This window comes from Motacilla alba, chromosome 1A, assembly GCF_015832195.1.
Source record: "Motacilla alba alba isolate MOTALB_02 chromosome 1A, Motacilla_alba_V1.0_pri, whole genome shotgun sequence".
Taxonomy (NCBI): Eukaryota; Metazoa; Chordata; class Aves; order Passeriformes; family Motacillidae; genus Motacilla; species Motacilla alba.
In genome coordinates this window covers 66,147,305-66,168,842 of record NC_052031.1, presented here as the reverse complement: position 1 = coordinate 66,168,842, position 21,538 = coordinate 66,147,305, and the positions used below count along the sequence as shown (strand labels likewise).

Here is a 21,538-nt window from a genome sequence, read left to right as displayed (position 1 = left end):
TAGCCAGCACCTTTCCGTCCTGCCTTCGCCTCTCCCGTCGCCCGCGCCCCGACAGCGCCGTCCGCAAGGTAACACCTCTGCCCCCGCTTGCTTCTGCCCTGCTCCCCCTGTGCCCCTCACCCTGCCGGGGCTGAGAGGTCACGGAGCATTTTCTGCCTGTTTAATAATTTTCTAGCGTGGCGGGGTCCTCCCAGCCCTTCCCTTCGGCCGCTGTCAAACGCTTGCCAGTGTTTCTTAGCCCTCTTCGTGTCCCCAGGTGTTTCATAGAGGGACTAAGCAGGGGGAGGGGAGAGGTTGAAGCGCTGATTTGCCCTTTTTTAGCTCTTCCCTGGATAGGGGAGAGGTTCATTTGCTGCCAGAGCCTTTTCTTGCCCTCCCGGCAGGGATGAATAAATGTCAGCGTAAGGCTGGGGCTGGGGGAGCACGCTCTGCAGGGCATGGAGCCGGCTTGAGGGCTGGCACTGTGCGGGAGAAGGTCCCTCCTTGGCACGAGGTGCTCAGCAATCCCAGCTTTGACACCAGGCATTGGTAAGAAGCACAATCGTCACCCTTTCTGCTGTAGAACTTGGCAGCCAGCGGGGCATCTTGCCTGCAAGGAACAGGCTCAACCCTCCGTGATCCTTCCAAATGGTGTCCTCTTGGAGGTTCCTGGGGGAACGTGGGACAGGGAAGTGGTGCCCACCTGCTCTCTGCTGATCTTCTCTTAGCACAGATGTATTCAGAGATGTGCCAAAGGATCTGAGAGCAGTACTGTGGGAAGCTTTGCAGGAAATGGACAGATGTTTGGAAGGGCAGACCTTGAGAAAGGCAAGATCCCAAATGCCAATGATTTCTGCTCAGTTTATCCTGAGCTGTTAGAAGGATAGCACCATTCTGAAAATCACCTTTTCATGTAGCCTTGAAGATTGTCAGCAACAGTTGCTGCCATCAAAAGGATAAATTTGCTTTCCTATCATTTCAGTTTGTTCTCTTCCCGTGTCTAGGACTTCTGTGTGCTTTGTGGCATCCGTCACATGCTCTGTAAAACCAGGCCAAGGCAACAGAAGAGAAACCCTTATAAAATACCTTGTCAAGTATTTGATCCTGCTGTCATCCCCCTCCAGCCCTAAGTCTGTTTCCCACACCTGACACAGTGGGAGCTCCAGCCTGAGCTGCTGGCTCTTCAGTGTAACACTGGGCTTAGAGGATGGGCTTCCAGAGACAGGACTGTTTTCAGATGAGGCAATTTAAAGTAATGAAGCTAATAGCGGCTTTCAAGGACTACTTTTGAACTCATTAGTGGAAATGCATGTGCACTCTTAGCACCAGCAGGGATCTGTGTGAGGAGAAAGGGAAGAACAGTTTGAGATGTGTATGTGCATGTCCTTGCCCCTCTCTTGCATGGTCTAAATTTCTGCATCTTTGCATGGCTGGTGCTGAATGTAATGAAGGAAACTCTTTTCGAAGGTGGGATGGATTACAGAGTCCCCGGTGCTGTCAGCAATGGTGAAATGGTGCCCACACACCCTGGCATGGAAAAGGAGAAGGAGGAAGAAGAGGAGGAGGAGCAGACCCTGGAGCGTGGTCAATGGAACAACAAGCTGGAGTACGTCCTGTCTGTGGCTGGGGAGATCATTGGCCTGGGAAATGTCTGGCGCTTCCCCTACCTCTGCTACAAGAACGGCGGAGGTAAGAGCAGCCAGGGCCACCTGGTCACCAGCACCACTCCACAATCCCTCCCAGCTCCTCAGCTGTGCCCAAGTCGTGAGTCTGAAGAGAAGGCGCCAACCTGACAACATGGTACTGCCACCTGGGCCCCGACCAGGGGCTTGTTTTGAACCCAATGGGACACGGATAACAGCAGCAATATCCCGGGGTTTCCGATGGCTGTGGCTGTGTTTCCCTGAGATGAATGGAGCTCTGCTCCTGCTGGTGAAGTGGGTGGCTCTATGCAGAGGGAAGGCTGGAAGAGCAGGGAGGGAACTCAGCTTTCTGAGCCGTGTGTCTCACCTCAGGCATCGCTTCCTTGAGGAGAGCCAGGCATCCTGGGCAAATCGGATGGCGGGTCCTGGTGGGAGAGCAGGGAGTGCTCTGAGAGGCCACAGGGCCCCGGTGTCTTTGCAGGCTCTGTGAGAGGGAACTCAGGGGACTCCCAGGAGTTCTTGAATACAGGTCTTGCTCCTGTGCATGTCCTTGGAGGGCTGGCTCCTGGAGGCAGGTGGCAGGGACAGGGCAGAGTGAAGGGGTTTCTCCTGCCTCAGGGTACAACACCACTCCTGCCCCACTCCCTTGGCATCTACCAGAGCTGTAAGGTGTGGGAGAGGGGAACCCTGCCTCTGATCCCCACGGAAGGACTGTGGGAGTGTGGGTGGACGTGGCTGATGCGGAGGCAGGGAAGCAGGGTGCTGCTGCTGGCACTCCAGTGCTGCTCAGGCTGTGCTCAGCCATCCACCCCCAGGCCAGGCTGTGCTGTGCCTTGGCAGCAGACGTGGGTTTGCTCTGCAGGTGGAGGGTTGCTGCAGGCTTCCACAGTTTGTGGCTGCCTTTTAAAAGAGAAAACTATAAAAAATGAAAACACAAAGTTTTTCTCGACTTTGGCTCAGAGACCTGTAGAGAGAGGGAGCTGCTCTCTGATTAGTTCCTAATTGGGCCCTCCAGAAGGGGAGAAGGGAAGTGGTGCTTGGCTGGGAGCTGGCAGGGAGTGAGCACTGAGGACCCGGGGCTGAAATCCCCTGGCTTGAGCTTGCAGTAGTCTCATGGGCCTCACTAAACTGCTTTCATCCCAGTGGCATAAAAGAGGATTAAACACTGTTTAGCTACTTTCACGCCGTGCTTTCTTCAGTGCTTGTTTCTTTTCACCAGGTGATCAGGCAGTCTCTTTCCCTGTTTAAAAAGGAGATTTTTTTCTGCATGTTCTTTTTCTATGGGAAATGCTTCTTGGCTGCTTATTGGGTTGTGTCTGGTCCTACTGCTGCAACTTTCCTTGGATGGGAGCAGGACCTGGAATCCTGTCCAGGCACCCCTTGCCCTGGGTGCCAGGGGAGAGCTCAGGGAGTGCTCTGGGGAGAGGGGAGCTCCTGTGTGAGCAGCAGAGGCAAGACTCAAAGGGATTTCTCAGCCTTTCTTCCCTGGAGAAATGGGCCTGAAGCAAAGTCCTGTGAAGCACTAGAGGCTGTGAGGAATCTGAAGTCCCAGGCAGATTTTTCATCTCTGGCCCCCTTTCCATGAGGTCAGAGCAAGGATGGTGCACAAGACTCTTGCATGGTGAGGAGACAGTTTCTGTAAGATTTCTCCTGGGGCAGAGCAGTGTGATGAGGTGGTGCAGGGCACAAGGCTCCCTCCTGCCCCATGGAACCCAGCCTACCACAGAGAGCACTGTATCAAAACCCTTCTAACACCTCAAGTTGAATTTTAAAACTTCCCAGAGGTTTTGCCTTATACTCCCTTAGAAATGCTGGTCCAGGCACTTGCTTCTCCCATTCTATAAAGGTGCAGGGCCTTTATCTAATTTCCAGCTCCAGGTCAATCTCAGCCAGCCTACAACCATTAATTCTTGTGCCAGCACTGCCATCAGTCTGAGGTAGTTCTGCACTGCTGGATGACTCTCTCTTCCTTCTGAACTGTGTGCAGGCAGTGGTGATAACTGCTGGCAGCTCTTGCTTTGCCTAAATATGAGCCTCTTCCAGAAATGGTATCTGCAAAATCCGAGTTATTTAAAGAGCCAGTCACTCTTCCTTTCTTCAGGGATATTTTCACATAACAAAGGAAGAGAGGTCCCTTAAACATTTAATGCTCAATGCATGATACCAAAGCCCTACACAGTAGAGAAAAATAACAAAGAAAAGCAAAAAATTGTTCTTTGTGTGCCTGTTTGCTCTTGCTTTCACCTGCAGTGAAAGGCCCAGGGCAGGCTGGCCCTGCTGATTGGGAAACAGTGGCTGCCAGCTCTGCACCCCCTCCCCAGCTCCCCACACCTGCCAGTCCCAAGGCCCCCCACTGCTGAAAATGAGATGGAGAGGACACTGGGGATGGCTATAGAGTAATTTCTGCCTGTGTCCCCTGCTGTGCCAATTGATGGGGGCAATCTTAGAGACCACAGACACCGACAGAAAGAATGGTCTCATTTGACCATGAATATAAAGGCAACACAAAAGTGAAATGATACATTCAATAAAACTACACACTCGGCTTTAGCAGCAAGCAAGAGGAAGCAAGGTGAGGCACCCAATCATTACTAGATGAGAGATAGGATAGGGATTGAGAAAGATACATCACCAATTGCCTGAATACTTGTACCATCATCCAGAGTCCACAGTCCCTGGGGAGCCCTGTTTCGTAGTGAGGACCTGGAGAACCCTTCCCAGCAACTGGGAAAATCCTACACAGTGTGTCCACCTGTAGCTGAGGTCTCCAAATTTGCCCCAAAAGTGGGTTCAGGCCCAAATCAATAAGTCCAAGTGACTTGATACTATTTTTAGCACGGAAACACCTGGATCTGATGGCACATGGCCTGAGCAGCAGGGGCCAGGGTTTGGCCAGAGCTCAGGCCTCAGCTGGGAGAGTTTTCCCCTAAAATACCCTACAAACAAGCCTCTGTTCCTGGCAGTTGGGAAAGTTGCTTAAAATGATAAATTTCTTGCAGACAACTACTCAAGGTTATACAGAGCTAGAATAAATGTCTTTATACATATCTTTAGCTAAATAATACTGACAGTGTTAATTACACAGTGCCCAAGATTCATCATCCCAGTCAGCTCTCACTGAGGTCTGTTGCTCAGCTCAAAAATGTCCCCACCTGGGATGTGAGGGGATTAGGGCAGATTGCAGAGACACATCTCTACAAATTTTTCCTTTTCTCCACCATAATTCTGTGCTATTTCACAGCCTACATGTCAGGGCCCTCCTGAAACCTTCCTGAAACTTGAGATACCACAGGTTAGGGGACAGGCCAGACTGCAGGCTGCAAATAAGGGAAAACTGGGCTGGAAAGCTTGATTTGCTGCCTCAGAGACCTCTCCTGGAGTTTAGTTAGATACAAACTTCTATATGACAATAAGCTTTCTTGGAAACAGGCTTGACTTTCATGATGATACAATTTTGTGCAAGTTGGGAGTTGAGAGGAGGGTGTTAACACAACCATTTCCCTGCCGTTTGCCTTCACCAGTTTTTGTTTACAGCATTTGGGCAGATGTGCATTGCTCCTGCAGGGCTGCCAGGTATCACAGAATCACTGAGATCAGAAAAGACCTCTAAGCTCATGCAGTCAAGCCATTAAGCCAGCACCCCTTTCAGCTCCTCTTTGTCCACAGGGAGCTGCCAAGGTGCCTTCCCTGTCTGTGTTGCTCACGCTTTTTTTTTTGCAAGAAGGGGGGGCTGTGCTCTGTACCTGGCTGAGATGAGCACAGGGTGGGAATCCCAGCCAGCCCCCAAAGTGCCCCTTCCCTTTCCCAGCCCCTGCATGCTAGCTAAGCTTCTTAATGAAATCTCCTGGGTTTTGAGTTCTCTTGTGCACCAGGATTGTGATTTCCCATACGCCCCCACTGAGCTGAGCCCAAAGGCAGTTAGCATCACACGGGCAGGGAGAAGGCTGTGCAGGGAAACCACAGTCAGTGCCTGGCTGGGTTGCCACCTCTGACCCTGCATGCCCTCTGAGCCCACCACAGCCAAGATGCTGCTCTCTGCTCGAGCCCACCTCTTTCCTGACCTGTGCTCTCTGCCTTTCAGCACAGCTAGAGCAGCTCCAGTGGCACATGATGTCTGAGTGGCACATGATGTGCATGCACCATCTTGTGGGGCTGCCTCCTGTGCTCTGTGGGGTAAAGGCCATCACTGCAATTAACATTAGCCTGGGGTAATCAAAAGCCTGAAGCATTTAATCTCTTCCTGCCTGTTTCGTGACAGGGCTGGAACAGGAGGGCAGCCCTGGCTGCTGCTCTGAGGTGCATACTTACCTGCACTGCTTGCTCTTCCTTTGCATGTCTGCTGCTTTTTGCCAAGCAAATGATTGAGCGCCCCACAAACCGGGCAAAAGTGTCAGTCTCCATGTGCTCCTCAGAGCCTTGGTAGTGGCATCCATGGGTTTGTCAGCTTATTCAGTCACAATAATCAATGTGAAAGGAGCCACCAACCTGATTAAAAGTTGGAACATCTTCACAGAAGAGTGTTCTTCTGTATTTCCATACAGCTATTCACAACTTTCTTCTCCATTCTTTGTACATATTGAATTATTCATGTAATCACATCGCTCCAGAAGATGAAATGTGAGGAAAATTTTTTTCCCCTGGCATCCTGTCTGTGATCTTCCAATCTCCAGGCTGACCCACTCAGGAGGAGCCTGCCTGGTGACTGGCTAGAGGCAGCCTGACCTCAGTCCCCTCATGGGGCTTATTTTTCTCTCTGCCACTTGAATCTGCCAGGTGCCTTCTTCATCCCCTACCTCATCTTCCTCTTCACCTGTGGGATCCCAGTGTTCTTCCTGGAGACGGCGCTGGGGCAGTACACGAGCCAGGGAGGGGTGACGGCCTGGCGCAGGATCTGCCCCCTCTTTGAAGGTGAGTGGAGGGAGCTGGGAGGGCATGGGGAGCTGGGGAGACCCTGAGGGCATGAGCAGAGATGTGTGTCCCCACGACCTGGGTTGTTATGCACCTCCACACATGCCCTGCCCACCTGCTTGAGAGGGCCACTGGCTGGCCCCTTTGGATCACCTTCACCCGACAGTTCTCACTGTTACGTTGCATCCCAGTTTCCTTCTTCGTGGCCAAGCTTTGGCAAGGAGCTTTGTGCCCAATCAAGGTTGTCCTCCAAGAGGTAAATGGGGAAAATTCTTCTGGTGATCAAGAGGAACCTAAAGCATGCTGCTGGATTTTTTTTTAAGTCGATGCTCTGTCATCTCTGTGAGTTTGCAGGTTGTGTAAAACCTTACTGGTGAAGGTGTCAGCTCTCTCAATAAATTGTCAGTAGTCAGATCCTCTGTTTCTAGCACAGTTTCATCACAGTTATCCAACCTCAAGCCACTTTCATTGCTTTCTCTGAAAGTCACAGTTGCCACCTCCTCATGTGCCAAAACCTTCAGATGCTTCTCCACTGCCTCCCAGACAAGGTGTGCAGTGTTAATAAAAGAGCTTCCCAAATAAAAATGAAAAGGGAAAGTGAAAATTATTAAAAAATTAATTTTGTTAGAAGAGATGTGACTCAGCAGGTGCCACACCATTGTATGTTTCTGCCCCTTCGGGTGGTGTTCCAACCATAAGCTGTCCACCCCCTGCCCAGCATCCCTCCCATTGCCACCCTTTCACCAGGGAAGGCTGTGGCAGGGCAGCAGGAGGAGGGGTGCCTGGGGGCCCCTGGCTGGACGCCCACTGATGTGGCACAGTGGAATTTGGGGAGGGACGATGGCTCTAGTGGCCACCCCACTGACACGGATCTGGCAGCGCACTCAAAATGTGGAGCAGCAGGCACAAGCCCTGGGTGAGCAGCTCCCAAAGGGAATCCTGTTCCTGTCCCCTGGCATGTGGGTCACCTGCCTTTGGGGCTCGCTTTCTGCAGGAATTGGCTACGCCTCACAGGTCATCGTCATTCTGCTGAACTTCTACTACATCATTGTCCTGGCCTGGGCCTTGTTTTATCTCTTCAGTTCGTTCACCATTGACCTCCCCTGGGGCAGCTGTGACCACGAGTGGAACACAGGTGGGTGTGGAGCCCTCTCCCTGTTCTCCAGCAGATCCCACTGAGGGAAACTGCCCAGGGCCAAGCCTCGGGAGAGTGTCTTGCTCCTGTGTGGGTGGGATATAGGTTTGGGGTGCTGGGTCACTGCAGTGCTGTTGGCACTTTTGTGGGAGAGGCTTGGTTGATCTCAGTCTTTGCTAGAGAAGCACCAGAGCTGTGCAGTGGTGACCTCCCTGGTGACTCCTGCTCTGGGCTCCAGCAAAAAATGGGTGGCCTCCTTCTTGGCATCTTTTAATCATCTTGTTCTGTGTGTTAGCCACAGACCCAGTGCTGATCAGGACTGTACCCAATGGAAGGAAAAGTTAAATGCTATCATCTTAAGTGTCCTAGATTTCTTGCCAGCCTTTCCATGGAAGGGATTTTTTTTTGTGCATCCTCGGGACTATAACTTGTCCCAGAGTCAATGTCAGGGAGTCTCAACGCTGTGGATGGACAGGGAGGGATTTTTCAGATCATCTGGTATTCCAGGCACTGCTGCTTACAGTTCTTGTTTCCCTGGGCCTTTCCTGCAGGGAACTGCATGGAGCTTCAGAAGGCGAACTCAACCTTCAACGTGACCAGTGAAAACGCCACGTCCCCAGTCATCGAGTTCTGGGAGTAAGTAAAGGACAGGCCTGTACACCCCTTCCCTCTCAGATACCATTTCCCTGGGCAAGGGACAAACTGCAGTAGCCCATCCTATCAACCCACCCTTGCCAGAAGAGGACACAAAGGGGGAAGCTGAGCAGGTCAGAGTGAAGGCTCTCCGGGCAGCCCTGGCAGTCAAGGTTAACTTCACTGCGCCCATGGTGTTGCTCTGGAGCTCAGAGCCACCTGACTTTGTCCTTCTCTGATACTCTGTTCCTGTCCCTCTGGACCTTTTGGCCTTTTTGGTCTCACTGACCTCTTTCCTTTGAATCCGTGCTGCTGTGTGATACCAGCGTGTTCCCAGGAGGCTCTGGCATGGTGGGCAGTGACTTCTGTACATGCACTGGTCTTATCTCAAAAACAGAAAAAGGAGTGATGTTCTCAGCACAGGGTGACTAATACGCAAGTTATGCTGAGGAGAGAAACTCACCAAAAATTGAAACAAAATGGTAGGGTCAGGTAACTTCACACTGAAATTTGGTCCCTTGTGTTCATTGTTTTGTCCTCTTGTGTTAGTTACAGCTTTATGTCTGTCACAAAGGCATAGCTCTGTTGGCTTAGGACCCCTGATGACCCTCAGCAGGCCCAGTTAAGCACTGAGCCCTGGCTCAGGTAACCCCTCAGCTGCCACCACGCATTTTCCTTGTGTGTTTGGATGAGGGCTCTGTCCCTGCCTACCCTCAAGGGTGGATGGAGCACACACACAGCACCGCCAGGGCTTCCTCAGCTCAGCACAAGGACACTGCTTTTAAACTTCAAAGTTTTAATTTTTTTTTGTCTTCTGTGTGCTCCCTGAGCCTGTGCTCTCCCTCTGCCTGTTGCTCACAGGTGATTAGATGGTGGCCTGCCTTAGGCTGCTTTCCCTGTGGCTGAACTCTGGAAAATTTGTTGTTTCTACCACTGCTGTCACCATCCCTGTGTTACTGGGGAATAAGCAGCATGGGACTGGAAATTTCCACTGTCCATTGCTTCCGCTCCTTCTGTTTCCACTGCCTGCAGCATCTGTTCCTGCTGTCCCTGGGCAGGGAGGTAGGAGGCCAGCATTTCTTTGAGGAGCTCTGACCTGCCAGTGGGCTGATCACACACTCCACAGGTCTCTTCTGGCTGCAGTACAGCACCCAGTTAGTTCCAGTCCAGTGGCACCCTTTGCACTGGTTAGAGTCCACATCCTTAGAAGCAGGCAAAGAGCAACATGACAAAGCATGTCTGAGAGAGCACTGTGATTTTTCCAGCCCTTCTCTCACCCCCTCAATCGGCTGTGGGGCAGTGAGGGCAGCAGTGTGCCTTGAGACAAGGGCTCTCCAGCAGCACCTTTATTTCGGGGTAATTGCTGTCTTTTGCAGCAGGGTGGACACTGCTTGTTGCTGGGCTCCAGTGTTGTGCAAGTCCCTCTCTGCCTGTCTGAGGCTTGGGTTTCTGGGACTGCACCCTGGGGTTTTACACTCAGGTTGAACTGTGTGGTATAGGAGACAGAGGAGGATGAGTCCTTAGTTTTGTAAGTGATGAGGAAGATTTGACACGCACATGACATGCAAAGGCTGTTTTTATCTGACCTCATTTGTACCAAGGTGCACATAGCCCAGGATTTTATCTCCACACTGGCTGCGAGAGGATGCTCTAGGTGGCCTCTTCTGACTGTGCAGTGGGGATTATGGTGGTTGTGGTTGGGTTTTAGTCACAGAATGGGATGCTGCTGTGCTGCTCTGTGTCCTGAGGTCAATCATGTGGCTGCCTCAAAAGAGATAAGTGTGCTATGGAGAAGGGATTGGGCAGCATTGCTTCTTGGCTGGTCCTGATGGATTCTGCATCAGTAGATGCAGTAGTAGTAGTCAGTACCCCTGACTTTGAGGGTTGCAGCGTGTCAGAAAAGGAGGTGAACTTTGTGTGTCCATGCGTGACCTGCCACATTGGCAGTATTTTTCAGAGAAGGGCACTGCTTAATTTCTCTGAGGCTTTCAGCTCAGACCTGAACCTTGTTAGTAAAACAGCTTTTCTCCCCAAAGCCATCAGACACCGAGGAGGTGAGAACCAGCTTGGTGCTGGGAATATTAGTGGCCAGCATCAGTGACCCTTGCATGTTTCTCTGCCTCCCCGCAACGCAGGAGGCGAGTGCTAAAGATTTCTGATGGCATCCAGCACCTGGGTGGTCTCCGCTGGGAGCTGGCTCTGTGTCTCTTGCTGGCTTGGATCATCTGTTACTTCTGCATTTGGAAAGGGGTCAAGTCCACGGGCAAGGTGAGTCCTTGGTTCAGGTCAAGCCTCTTCCCTTGGTTGCAGCACTGGTTCTACTCACCTTTTACAGGTTCAGAGAGGTCCTTGAGGTCCCCTGGGAACCACTGTCTGCATAAACTGGCGGGAGCCTGTAGGGCTCAATGTGCAGCAGGAGCATGAGCCAGGCTCTGTGCTTTTGGGTAGGAAAGGATGGGAGCACAGAGGCATCTCAGAGCATCAACTTCCAAGGTGTATATCCCCATCTAGTCCCCCTCCATCCACAGGCTGAGGAGACCCTGCAGTCTTCCTCTGTCTGGGGTAGCTGCATGTTCCCTTCCTTCCTACCACAGCATGAGCAAGCAGCATGGTTTTGCCTCTGCTGGCAAATCTTCAAAATCATTAGATATAAAAAAAGGTAACCATGATGGCCCCAAAGCCCTCTCTGCCTCTATAGAAGTTGTCTTTTTATGCTTTCTGTTTCTGTTCCCAGCTCTTCCTACAGTTGCTCATGTTCTCCAGCAGTAAAGGTGTCCTTTTTCTATCCCCACACTAGTCACCACAGAATTATTTCTTTTAATGTTTTTGGGAAAAACGGGTGTTGCTGTCCAGCTCCATTCCATGCTGTTACAGAATGTGCCACTCTGATTTGCACTGACCCCATTACTTAGTTTCTGCTACTGCCTCCTGACCCCATTCCCAGCTAGATTTGTCTGGAGCCAGCAAGAACAGATGGAAATGAAAAGGTTTAGTGTATTTCCTAAATGGTGTCTTCTCTGCATGTCTTGAACAAGCCATCATGTGTGATGGGGTGTAAACTTTAGCTGCACCCATTTCTATCAAGTTGATGGCATGGATGTTAGCAGTTTCTCTTGCTTCCAGAATGGTCTGGCATTATGAAACATGACAGGGAAATCAAGCAGCTTGCAGGGATGATATTTTCCGGTTTCCATGGAGTAAAATTAGAAGAAAAGAGCAACTGCTTGCTGTGGTGGCCTAGTAAAAGAAAACAGAGGCAGTCTAATAACAGCAAATATGATACCAAGATACAGCAAATGTAGTGTGGGAAGTCCTAAGAACAAATTCCATCTATTTTAGATACAAGTTCTCAGTCCAAATGCAAGTGAGTTTTAGCAAAAAGTACTAGTGATGGTGAGATCTTGAAAACAGAAACCTTCTTTCATTGAAGCAACAGTGTCCATAGGATTATCAACCCTCCATGTATTTCATAATCTGACTAAAATGATGGCTGTAGGAATATAACCCCACTGGGAAAGAAATATTCCTTAATTCTGAGGATTTGCCTGTGGAGGGTCAACACCCTGAGCTGAAATCACCCTACCCGGACCAGCAGTGGTTCTCTCCTCCTGCACAGGGACTGCCTTGACCCCAGGAGCACTCCCACAGGCAGGAGGTTGTCACAGATGGAACCACTTTGCTGAGGCATGTGGATCAGATTCAAATAAAACCCTGGATTTGTTGACCAGCATGTGACAGAACAATCACACTGATCCCGGCAAGGTTCCTAGTGATGTAAGTGCTAACAATGCCCAAAAAATAAAAAATATTGGGTCTGAGCCAAGTACTGAGTAATATCTCATTGGATCCAGATGTTCCTATTGTTAGAAGTTTGACAATATTAATCCAGCAAAACATTCTCCAAATTCAGGCCTCTGGTCTCGGTGGAGGTGTGAGTGACTGTGGAGTGAAAAACCTAACACAGAAATTCACACAGGCTGTAAAACACACAGGATGTTACCAAAATATGAATCTAAATCATATGCCAGACAAGTACCAGTTTGCACCCTGAGCTCCTAAAACTGATGTTATTTAGAGATTAAGCCAATGTGCAACCTGGCATCTTGGAAGAATGTGCACTAAGGTTCAAAGACAATGAGTTGTTTTTATGATTTTTGTTTTTAATCTTGCTTTCATGGGCTGAGAAAGTGTAGACTTGCATCCCATTATTTCCTGAAGGAAGACTTTTGTTGTGTGATAAATACAGTGATGATGGTTAAACTGGCAGGACCTGCAGATTTGATTTACTGTCTCTGTACAGCTCTAAATCAAAGGCTCCTTGAAAATTCGAGACTATGGGGAATTTACCTGCTGAAGGATCCTGTCCTTGGTTTCTACAGTGTTCAGGATGCAGATTCAGAGGGACTGGGATGAACCTGCTCCAGGTATCTCAGGCAACGCAGAGCCTCAGCAAGGAGGTATTTTTCACTGATCTCTTTGTCAGTGTTATCCAAGACTGCTGAGATACACAGAGCAGGGCACATGAAATGCATAGACAGAGATGATAGCCTAGTACTGGGTTTTTTCAAGGATGGGATATCTTTCAAATCCTGTCCTACAATACAAAACTGAATGACTGGAGGGTGTGTGTCCAGACTTAGGGGAGGACTCACAGAATCAGGTGCTTTGGACATTGCTTTATTCAGATGGAGTCTATCAGAGTGGATCCAGGAAACAAAATCTCGTTTTGAATTACTGCTCAGATCATAAAGTTTACCCAGGGGCAGAGCAGAAGTGGTCATACTGTCCAGGGAAATAATATGCTTGTTCCAGTAGGATGTCCCCTGTTGCAGAAATCATCAAAGACAAGTCACAGCCTGTGACTCCTGCTAAGAGATGGTGGGCTTTAGGATTTTAAAGCACCTTATTCTGGATGGATGGGCAGGTGTGAGAAACGGGTTACTTCACATAATTATATTTTGCACTTTCTCCAGAGATGAGCTCTCCAGTGCACAACTGCCAGAGCTGAGAAAAGAGCTGTAGGGTAGTGTTCAGGTGAAGCATGCTGATGCAAGTCCTCGCTCAGCACGTCCACACAGGAAAAAAAACTGAAGAAGCAACATTTCTTTTTTGGCCTAGCATGATAATAAACAACCTCCTCTCAAGGTGGCTAATAATTCTCTAAGGTGTGGAAGCAATGCAAAAGGATTAATCACATTGCTTGAATTGTTGAGGAGGTTGCATGAGCTCCCAATATCAGTTTGTGTGGGAAACAGACTGTAATGTGATGTCATTGTGGAATGCTACAGCAGTTAGCCTGAACAGTCCTGCAAGTACCCTGGTAGTCCCCAAACTGAATGTCACATTTACCAGAGGTGAATCCCTGAAAGGATTATCTGATACTGGTTTCCAGCTTTTCCCCAAGGGATGTAGCTCCTTTGCTAGAAGAAAGTGGTTTTAACTCTACCTGAGTATGTCTGCAATGCTCATGGGGCTAGTGATACAAAAAGCAAGAGAACACGTGTTCAAGTATCAATGCAGGGTGCATTGAGGCAGGGAATAAAGAGCCTTGATTCCATGATTCAGAAGGCTGAACAAATGCTTTATTAAGCAATATTATATTACACTATTCTAAACCATACTAAACTATACTAAACTAAAACTATACTAAAGAAAAACCAGTGACCCTTTCAGACAGCCATGACACAGCTTTGACCTAATTGGTCAATCAGTCCAAACACCCATCAGCAGAGTCCAATTAAGAAATCCCTTTTGCCATAACACATTCCACATGTGCCAAAAACCAGGTGCAGCAAATAGAGATAAGAACTGTTTTCTCTCTCTGAGCTTTCTCACTGCCTTCCCCAGGAAAAATCCTGGGAGAGAGAATTATGTGTCTCTCTATTCAAAGCTTTGGGAATACCACATTCAAGGTCCTCTTTGGGTCTGCATCCTTAGTGGAAATTCTGAGACTTGCAGCCCTGCTCTGCCTGAAATGCTCATGATAAGGTCTCTCAGAGGCAGTGGCTGTGAGTCACTGCAGTGGGAAGGGCTGGGCACAGCCCCTTTGCCAGTTCCAGCTCTGGAGACCCCCAGCATAGTCCCCGGTGGTTCTTCAGTGGCAATCATGTCTCAAGGCATTACCTGCACACCCCTTCACCCTTGCTACTAAATGCTATGGAGAAGAGACTGTGCGTCACTCAGACTCTGTTTGGAGTAGGGATGTGAAGATGGATACTGGGGGCAGCTCCTTCCCTGATGCATGTAGATATTACACCACTGGCTTCTGAAGACCCACTCTGGCTCCAACCTGCTGACACCCTCAGGGTCTGGATTGCTCTAGGTCTAGAAAGATTTTCTCTGCCTCCAGACATGCAATGGCATGTCATAAGTTTCCTGAGTGCATTTTAAAACATGTTTCTTTCTACCGCAGGAGACAGCAAGGTGCTCAGCAAAGCAGCCTGACCTGTTCCCTGCCCACCTCTCCCAGCCTGGGGATCAGTGCTGTGCTACTGGCTGGCACTGTGTGCTCTGGCCCATGCTGCTCTCTCACACCTGTCTCTTCCTGCTCCTCCCAGGTGGTATATTTCACTGCCACGTTCCCATACGTCATGCTGATTGTTTTGCTGATCAGGGGAGTCTCCTTACCTGGGGCATCCCAGGGAATCCTCTTTTACCTTTATCCAGACATCAGTCGCCTTGGAGACCCTCAGGTAAGGTGTGGGGGGGGGAATGAATGGCTAAGCTGTGCTTGTATGGATTCCTCTGGCAGCCCTCACTCTCTCAGTTTTGTTTTCCTACTCTCTTTCTTCCAATTCCTACTTTCTAACCCCATTTTTGCCCCTCTGTGGCTGTAAGGCAGAGCTGTGATATTGGTGTCTTTCCTGATAGTCCCTGCTCTCTTGCCCTCCAGTGCTGTTCTCCTGTCTGAGTTGAGTCTGAATTGCTCAGGGGTATGGGCAGTGGGATTTAATCCTTTCTCATGAGTGGTGCAAGCTATCCCTCCCTTTGCTGGGGAGGCTCCTCTGCTGTGGAACCAGACAGTGCATGCGGATCCACTTAGCATTGTGCTGGAAGCCTGTGGGGATGAGCCCTGTTCCTGGCACATTTGCTCCATCTTCCTTGGGAAGCATGCCAGGTGCATGGATGGTGGGAGCCATGGCATGCTGCAGCAGCAGTCCCTGGGGCCTGGCTGCCTTTCTCTCCTTCCCATCCCTGGTGAGAAATTCCTGTCTGTTTGACAGGAGGGTCAGCGCCCGACTGCTGCTTTTAATCTCTTTGGGACAAGTTCTTCCATGTTAAATCCTGGCTCCAGCTGAGCTACTGTACCAGCCTTTGTGTGAAGGTGTTTCCAAAGGAGATTAAAGGGTGCCTGCCTGGAAAATAGGCCAGCAAAACCCTTGGTAACCCTATTAACTGTTTCTGGTCTAGCACCAGTGCTGCCTCTGTTATTGCTTTTGCAAATGGGAACATAAATGCTGCTAGATGTATGGCAGGAGGTGGGTAGGACAGCTGCTCCATAAACATGGAGGTCCAGAAAAGCATGGAAGGGTGTGAGAACAGATCTGTGTTTGCTGTGACTGTGTCTCCGTTTGCACTGATGAGGTGCAAGAGGCTTCTGAAATGAAATAATATTTTTGAGTGGTGCTCCTTCTCTTATGAAAAGTCCCGTTGTTACCGTGGCTGTGTTGCCCAGGGGACTGAACTAAGCCACCTCAGGCGTGACATGGTTGGTTCTAGCTGTGTCCTCATTAGGTCTGTCCTGGCAAACTTTTTCACTTGCAGCCTGTGCTTCAGAAGCAGATCTTCCTTCCAGCCTCCAAAATGCTGGCAGAAAGGCAGAGCAACCCTTCAAAGTAAGAGGACGGCTCTGAACAAGGGGAGGAAAACTCTGCTGAACCATGGGAGGAAAACTTGCTTCTCCCTCCCCACTCCACATTCCCTGATGAATGCTTTACTTCTGAGAGAGAAAAGCAGGATTTGGCAGTGATGGTTGCCTTCCTCTAGCGTGTTTTAACCATCCTACTGAATCGTGTAGTAGGGCTTGAGTCTTCTCTTATGTCTTCCCATCAGAGAGGGAAGGGTTAGTTCCCCAAGCCCCACACATGTATGGCTGCAGGGATGTGGTGTGAGTCTTGCCAGCCCATGGGGACCAAGTTGATCATAATTAATTTTTGCTCAAAGGACAGTGAGCTGGAATTGTTTACCAGCAATTCTGTACTGCCTTGAAAAATGGAATATTCTGTAGTGCTTGGGAAGGGATTTTGGAAATTATAAAAAAAAAAATAGACCTCTCCAATCTGAGCCTTATGAGAAGGCATCTCAAGGGGAGGTTTAAACAACAGGCAAACAATATGCAAGGGGACAAAATCAAAGCTCCTCTAAAGTATATGAAAAATTACGTGGAAAGAGGGGATAAATTATTTATCAGAGTCTACCAGGGGAGCAGCAACAGCTGAGATGTGATTAAATGTCAGAATATCAGGCTGGTGTGTGGAAATCACTGCTTTTCACCTGACAAGTGACCTTGGACAGAACTGGGAAATTCTGTCTCTGAGAGCTCAGTCAAGCTGATTGGTAATGGCCTCTTCTGGCTCTGAAGTGCCCTAAATCTTCCTGCATCTTCATCTCCTCAATCTGTGAAATGCCTATAATTAAAATGGTAAATGAATTGCAGTTGGTAGGTAGATCAGACCATACAGAGAACTGCCAAACCAAGGTGTTGAATAAGGAAGGCCAGTTATGCTCAAATATGAGCAGATAACAGCAAAACCACCAAAGAGATAATCTATTTTGAACTGCATGTCCCCAAACAAAAAAAATCTAAAAAATGAGCTCCTAGCTCATTTTTTTAAAATGTGTAGATTATTTAAAATTATGATGTTAGTAAGTATGTCAGTCATAACTAGGCTCAAAGTCTTTTCTCACTCCTTGACTGCATTGCTGTGCTCCAGATGCATCCTATGTGTTTCACAGTGTGGACCAACAGAGGGTCTTGGGGTCATACTCCATTTGTTCACTTCACCCTTTGCATTTATTGGTTTTATCAATTGTTTTATTCAGCAGGAAATGCTGGAAATTTATGAATGTGATTAAGGAGAGGGATGCATAGTGGGATCCACCAGTGAGAAGATGCAATGAGAGGAATTCAGAGTAGAACTAAGATTTAAGTGTGTAAAACTTGTCATTAAAAGAATTTTTTCAGGTGCTGTCAGGCTTTCTGTTGATTGAAGCTTTCATATCACTGCCAGTCACTGTTTAGACAGACAGATATAAAGAGAGGATGAAGGGGCTGATGCAGAAAGGACTGTCTTGTGTGTTTGGGTTTTCTTTAAAAAGAAGAAATGTAATAGCCTCCTTTCACTCTGGTACCAAGTCTTAGCTAAATTTCCTTAGGTTTAATGCTGAGTGAGAATGGAGAAGTTGTGCTCAGAGTTGTTTGTGTCTCTCTTGAAAAGTAGCAGATGTTTCTCAAAGCTTCCCACTCGTATTTTCCTCTTGAAATTTCCAGAAAAGACCCACCATGCTGTATTTTCTTGTACTTTATCTAGTCTTTATATAAAGAAAGAAGCTTCTGTGATAAGTTGCTTTCCACCTATCCCAGATGAGCTGAAGGCCCCTGAATTTGGGGGCTGTATCCCAGTCCTGGGCCAGGGAAGCACCGGAGGTGCCAGTAGTCACCAGAATTGAGCATTTATTTCTGAATATCCTTCCCTACATCCCTCTCATTTTCTTTCTCCTATTTTTCTGATGATTGGTTTTTGGAGTGTTTGCCCTGCAGATTTCCCTTATGGCTCTTGTTTCCCAACAGGACAGAAAGAGAAGGCAAGAGAAGATGCCCCCAGTGTTTTTTTGCGGGGGTTTACCCACTCTGCCTGTGGCTGCAGAGGGAGAATGCTGAGGTCATGGTTTGGACCAGGGCAGCTCTCACAGTCAGTGCTGAGCTGAGGATAAGCTCCTCCAGCCACCCACGGGGAGGATGAGAGATATGTGCCTCTTGCAGGGCTAGGACTCGCTGGGTGAACCATGGGCCCCTGAAGCCATGCTGGGAAGGGGTCAGAGCCCCAAATTCAGGCCCTTCCTGCTGCTGCTCTATGGCCAGCAAACGCTGCTGCTTCCCTGCGAGAGAGAGGGCGACCACAGGCCTCCTAAATATTATTTGTTCCCTGTATTTATTGTTTTCCCAGCAGGGTCGTGTCTTGACCCAGCGTGCCGGGTTTGCACAGCTTTCCCCTTCTGCAGGCGGGTGTTTGTTTCGGTGCCGAGGCGCTCCCGCTGTGCCCTTGTGCGGACACGTGCACCGGCAGGGCCCTGCTTGTCCCCACTGCACTCCGGGACTGAGGGGCTGCGAGTCCGGGCACCGGCAGGGCCCTGCTTGTCCCCACCGTGCTCCCTGGCAGAGGGGCTCCAAGCCCGGGCACCGGCAGGGCCCTGCTTGTCCCCACTGCGCTCCCTGGCACAGGGGCTGTGAGCTCGGGCACTGGCAGGGCCCTGCTTGTCCCCACCGCGCTCCCTGACACAGGGGCTGTGAGCCCGGGCACCGGCAGGGCCCTGCTTGTCCCCACCGTGCTCCCTGACGCAGGGGCTGCGAGCCCGGGCACCGGCAGGGCCCTGCTTGTCCCCACCGCGCTCCCTGGCAGAGGGGCTGCGAGCCCGGGCACTGCTCCCACTCCGCCCTGGGGACAGAGGGCAGGCACCGGGCAGCAGGCAGAGAGAGCCTGGTGCTGCCACAGCGTGCCAGAGGGGCTCGGGGCTGGGATCCTCTGCTCTGCCTTGCTGGAGCAGCGCATCCCCGTGGGGTGATCCGCAGCTGTGTGGTCTCCTCCGCCTCCTTGCCCCATCCCAGTTCCCAGCCCTGCTGCCGCGGGACCCGGCCGTGCAGCCCTGCCGAGCCTGATCTCAGCGCTGACATAGCAGGAAGGAATGAAGCTGTCTGCCCGTCTGTCTGTCTGTCTGTCTGCCTGCAAGCAACAGGGCGGGGAGGACCATACAGCCCCGCTTCCCAGGCAGCAAGGAGCGTCCCTCAAAGCACCACTCGCCCCTTTGCACCTCGCTGGGGCAGGCAGCTGTGCTCCTTGGGACAAACCACAAACCTGTTTGTTTTCTTGTGGTGTTTAAAGTAACCCCAGTGGTGGGAGGGCCCTCCTGGGTGCAAAATGTCCTTCCAAGCCCCCAGGTGTCCTGAGGTGTGGGGATAACATGAGGTCAGTGTTCTCAGGCAGGGCACTGGGGGGGCCTTGAGTGCTGGCAGAGGGAGATTGATTGGGGAACAAAGCCCCTGTTCTTCAGTCCCGAGGAGAATTTTCCAAGCACATGGGGCTCTGGGATTGGGAGCAGATGATGCTGGGCAGATGGGACAGGAACACTTGACAAATGTCAGTGCCTCATTCCCTGTCTCCTCTCTGCTGGGATGAATGGGGATGGGGGAAGCATTGCCCTGGGCTGTGTGGCAGGGCCTCGGCTCTGTGCTGGTGCAGCACGGTGGGACATGGGCTGCATCTTTGGGCTGGGGCCTGTGGGCCAGTCCTGAGTAAAGGGGAATGTCAGTGTGCTGGAAATCGAGCCTTGGCAATCTTGCAGTAAAATCTTAGGAGTCACCGTATCCCTTTCCTAGGCAGGGATGTATTTGTGTGGTGCAGGGGGTGGCTGGTGGGTAGTGCCGGCGCCACAGGCTGACTCGTGAGCTGTGATGTGAGCAAAAGAAGTGCTGCTTGAACTGTAGCTCAAGACTTGGCTGGGTTTTGCTCTCTGCTATGCATTACATCAAGTGTGACCCTCCACACAGCATGTACCCACTCCGTGCTGTGCTGTCTCTGCTTGCTGATGGGGACAGTTCAGTGCTTCTCAGCATGCCACCTATATTTGATGTATGGCATCCACTGGGGTTAACGTTTTGCTTGAAAGTGGTCTTGTTATTTGTAAGTGTTTTGAGAACTTCCTAAGGAAGGACCTGTTTCAGTGCTGGGAGCTATTAAATTCTAGTACATGTAATAAAGTGAATATTGCTGAGAAAATCAAGAGACAGAGGAGTGGCCATAACCATCTTGAATAACTGCAGCTCAGGTGTAAAGGTTTTGGCTAAAATCAGAATAGGAGGCTATTGCAAACTGGACCATACAACATGTTCAAAGAATTTGAATTATGAATTAAATAAAGTGGATGGCTTAGAAAAATGCAGGCAATAATTAAATAAAAATACCCATGCTGCCAATGTGCCAGCAAAATCTGAACAGGATAAACTTTACCAGTCTATTTGGGAGCAGTGGCCAGAGAACAGCAGGATGCTTTTATCTGCAGTGGAAAGAGAGCCCTGCCTGACCCTGCCCGGCCTTTTAGTCAGACTAGTCTGGGAACAGCTGAAAAAAAAATTTCTCTGAGTCACTACAGGGAGAGAAGTGAGCACAGGCAGCAGGCTGGGGAGAAAAGGTTTGAGCTGCTGTTCGCTGAAGGGAATGGTCTGTGTAGCCCCCATGAGCCCTGTGGGGCTGGATGGGCAGTGGTGCTGCTGGAGGAGGCTGGACCTTTTCCACTCCCAGTGACCCTGCAGTCCTGGGATTTGCTGCTGCTTGACCCCATCACCAGGGGGGATGGGTCAGGAGCACACATGACATCAGTCCTGTGGCAGTCCTTTGCCCCCCCCCCCCCCCAAGAAAGTTGGGGGAAGCAGTCAGGAATTGCAAGGAAACTGGGAAAGTTGTAGATGTCTCTTGTCTTTGGCCCAAGAGCTGCATTAACTTTTTAATGCCTGAAATAATGTGCAGGCAGCCTGAGCTGGTGTTCACAGTCATGCTAAGTAGGATCATAAGCTCTGCAAGTCAAGCTTAGCTTTATTTATGGTTTCAGCGACAGGCTGCCTTGCTTCAAACAGGAGCATATGCTAAGGCAGGTCCTGTATTCCCTGAAGATATCCCTTTGGGGCTGGACTCCCACACAGCCAGGTGTGCACCCCACAGCTGTGAGGCTGGGCAGAGCAGGCAGTGAAGTGAAGAGCCCACAGACCCCGTGCTGGTCTCTGCTACACAAGTCAGGGTTATCATTGGATTTTAGAAATGAGCCATGTCATAAACCACAGAACTAATGAAGCTTGGCCTCTTGATATTTGGCTTCCACCATGGCTGGTAAAGCACCAGTTCTTTTCCTGCCTGAGGGGTATTTCTCCTTTGCTTGTGTGATTTATGTGGTATTTAATACTGGTTGACTCTTCTTCCCTGTAGCTTTCTGCTCAGTGGGGACTGTGAGTTCCTGTCTTTTTCCCATTCCC

The 21,538-nt window shown here is 50.0% G+C and overlaps 1 protein-coding gene across 1 annotated transcript in view; it reads left to right on the top strand.

Annotated features, from left to right (window-relative positions):
* The window catches only part of SLC6A13 (solute carrier family 6 member 13), a 31,930-nt gene that overhangs the window by 237 nt on the left and 10,155 nt on the right, over positions 1-21,538 (top strand). The window contains exons 2-8 of the mRNA XM_038153032.1: positions 4-68; positions 1,447-1,668; positions 6,396-6,530; positions 7,525-7,665; positions 8,217-8,301; positions 10,434-10,566; positions 14,856-14,990. Coding sequence (XP_038008960.1) covers positions 1,452-1,668; positions 6,396-6,530; positions 7,525-7,665; positions 8,217-8,301; positions 10,434-10,566; positions 14,856-14,990 — 846 coding nt within the window. The 5' untranslated portion in view covers positions 4-68; positions 1,447-1,451. The remainder of the gene's footprint in view (positions 1-3; positions 69-1,446; positions 1,669-6,395; positions 6,531-7,524; positions 7,666-8,216; positions 8,302-10,433; positions 10,567-14,855; positions 14,991-21,538) is intronic.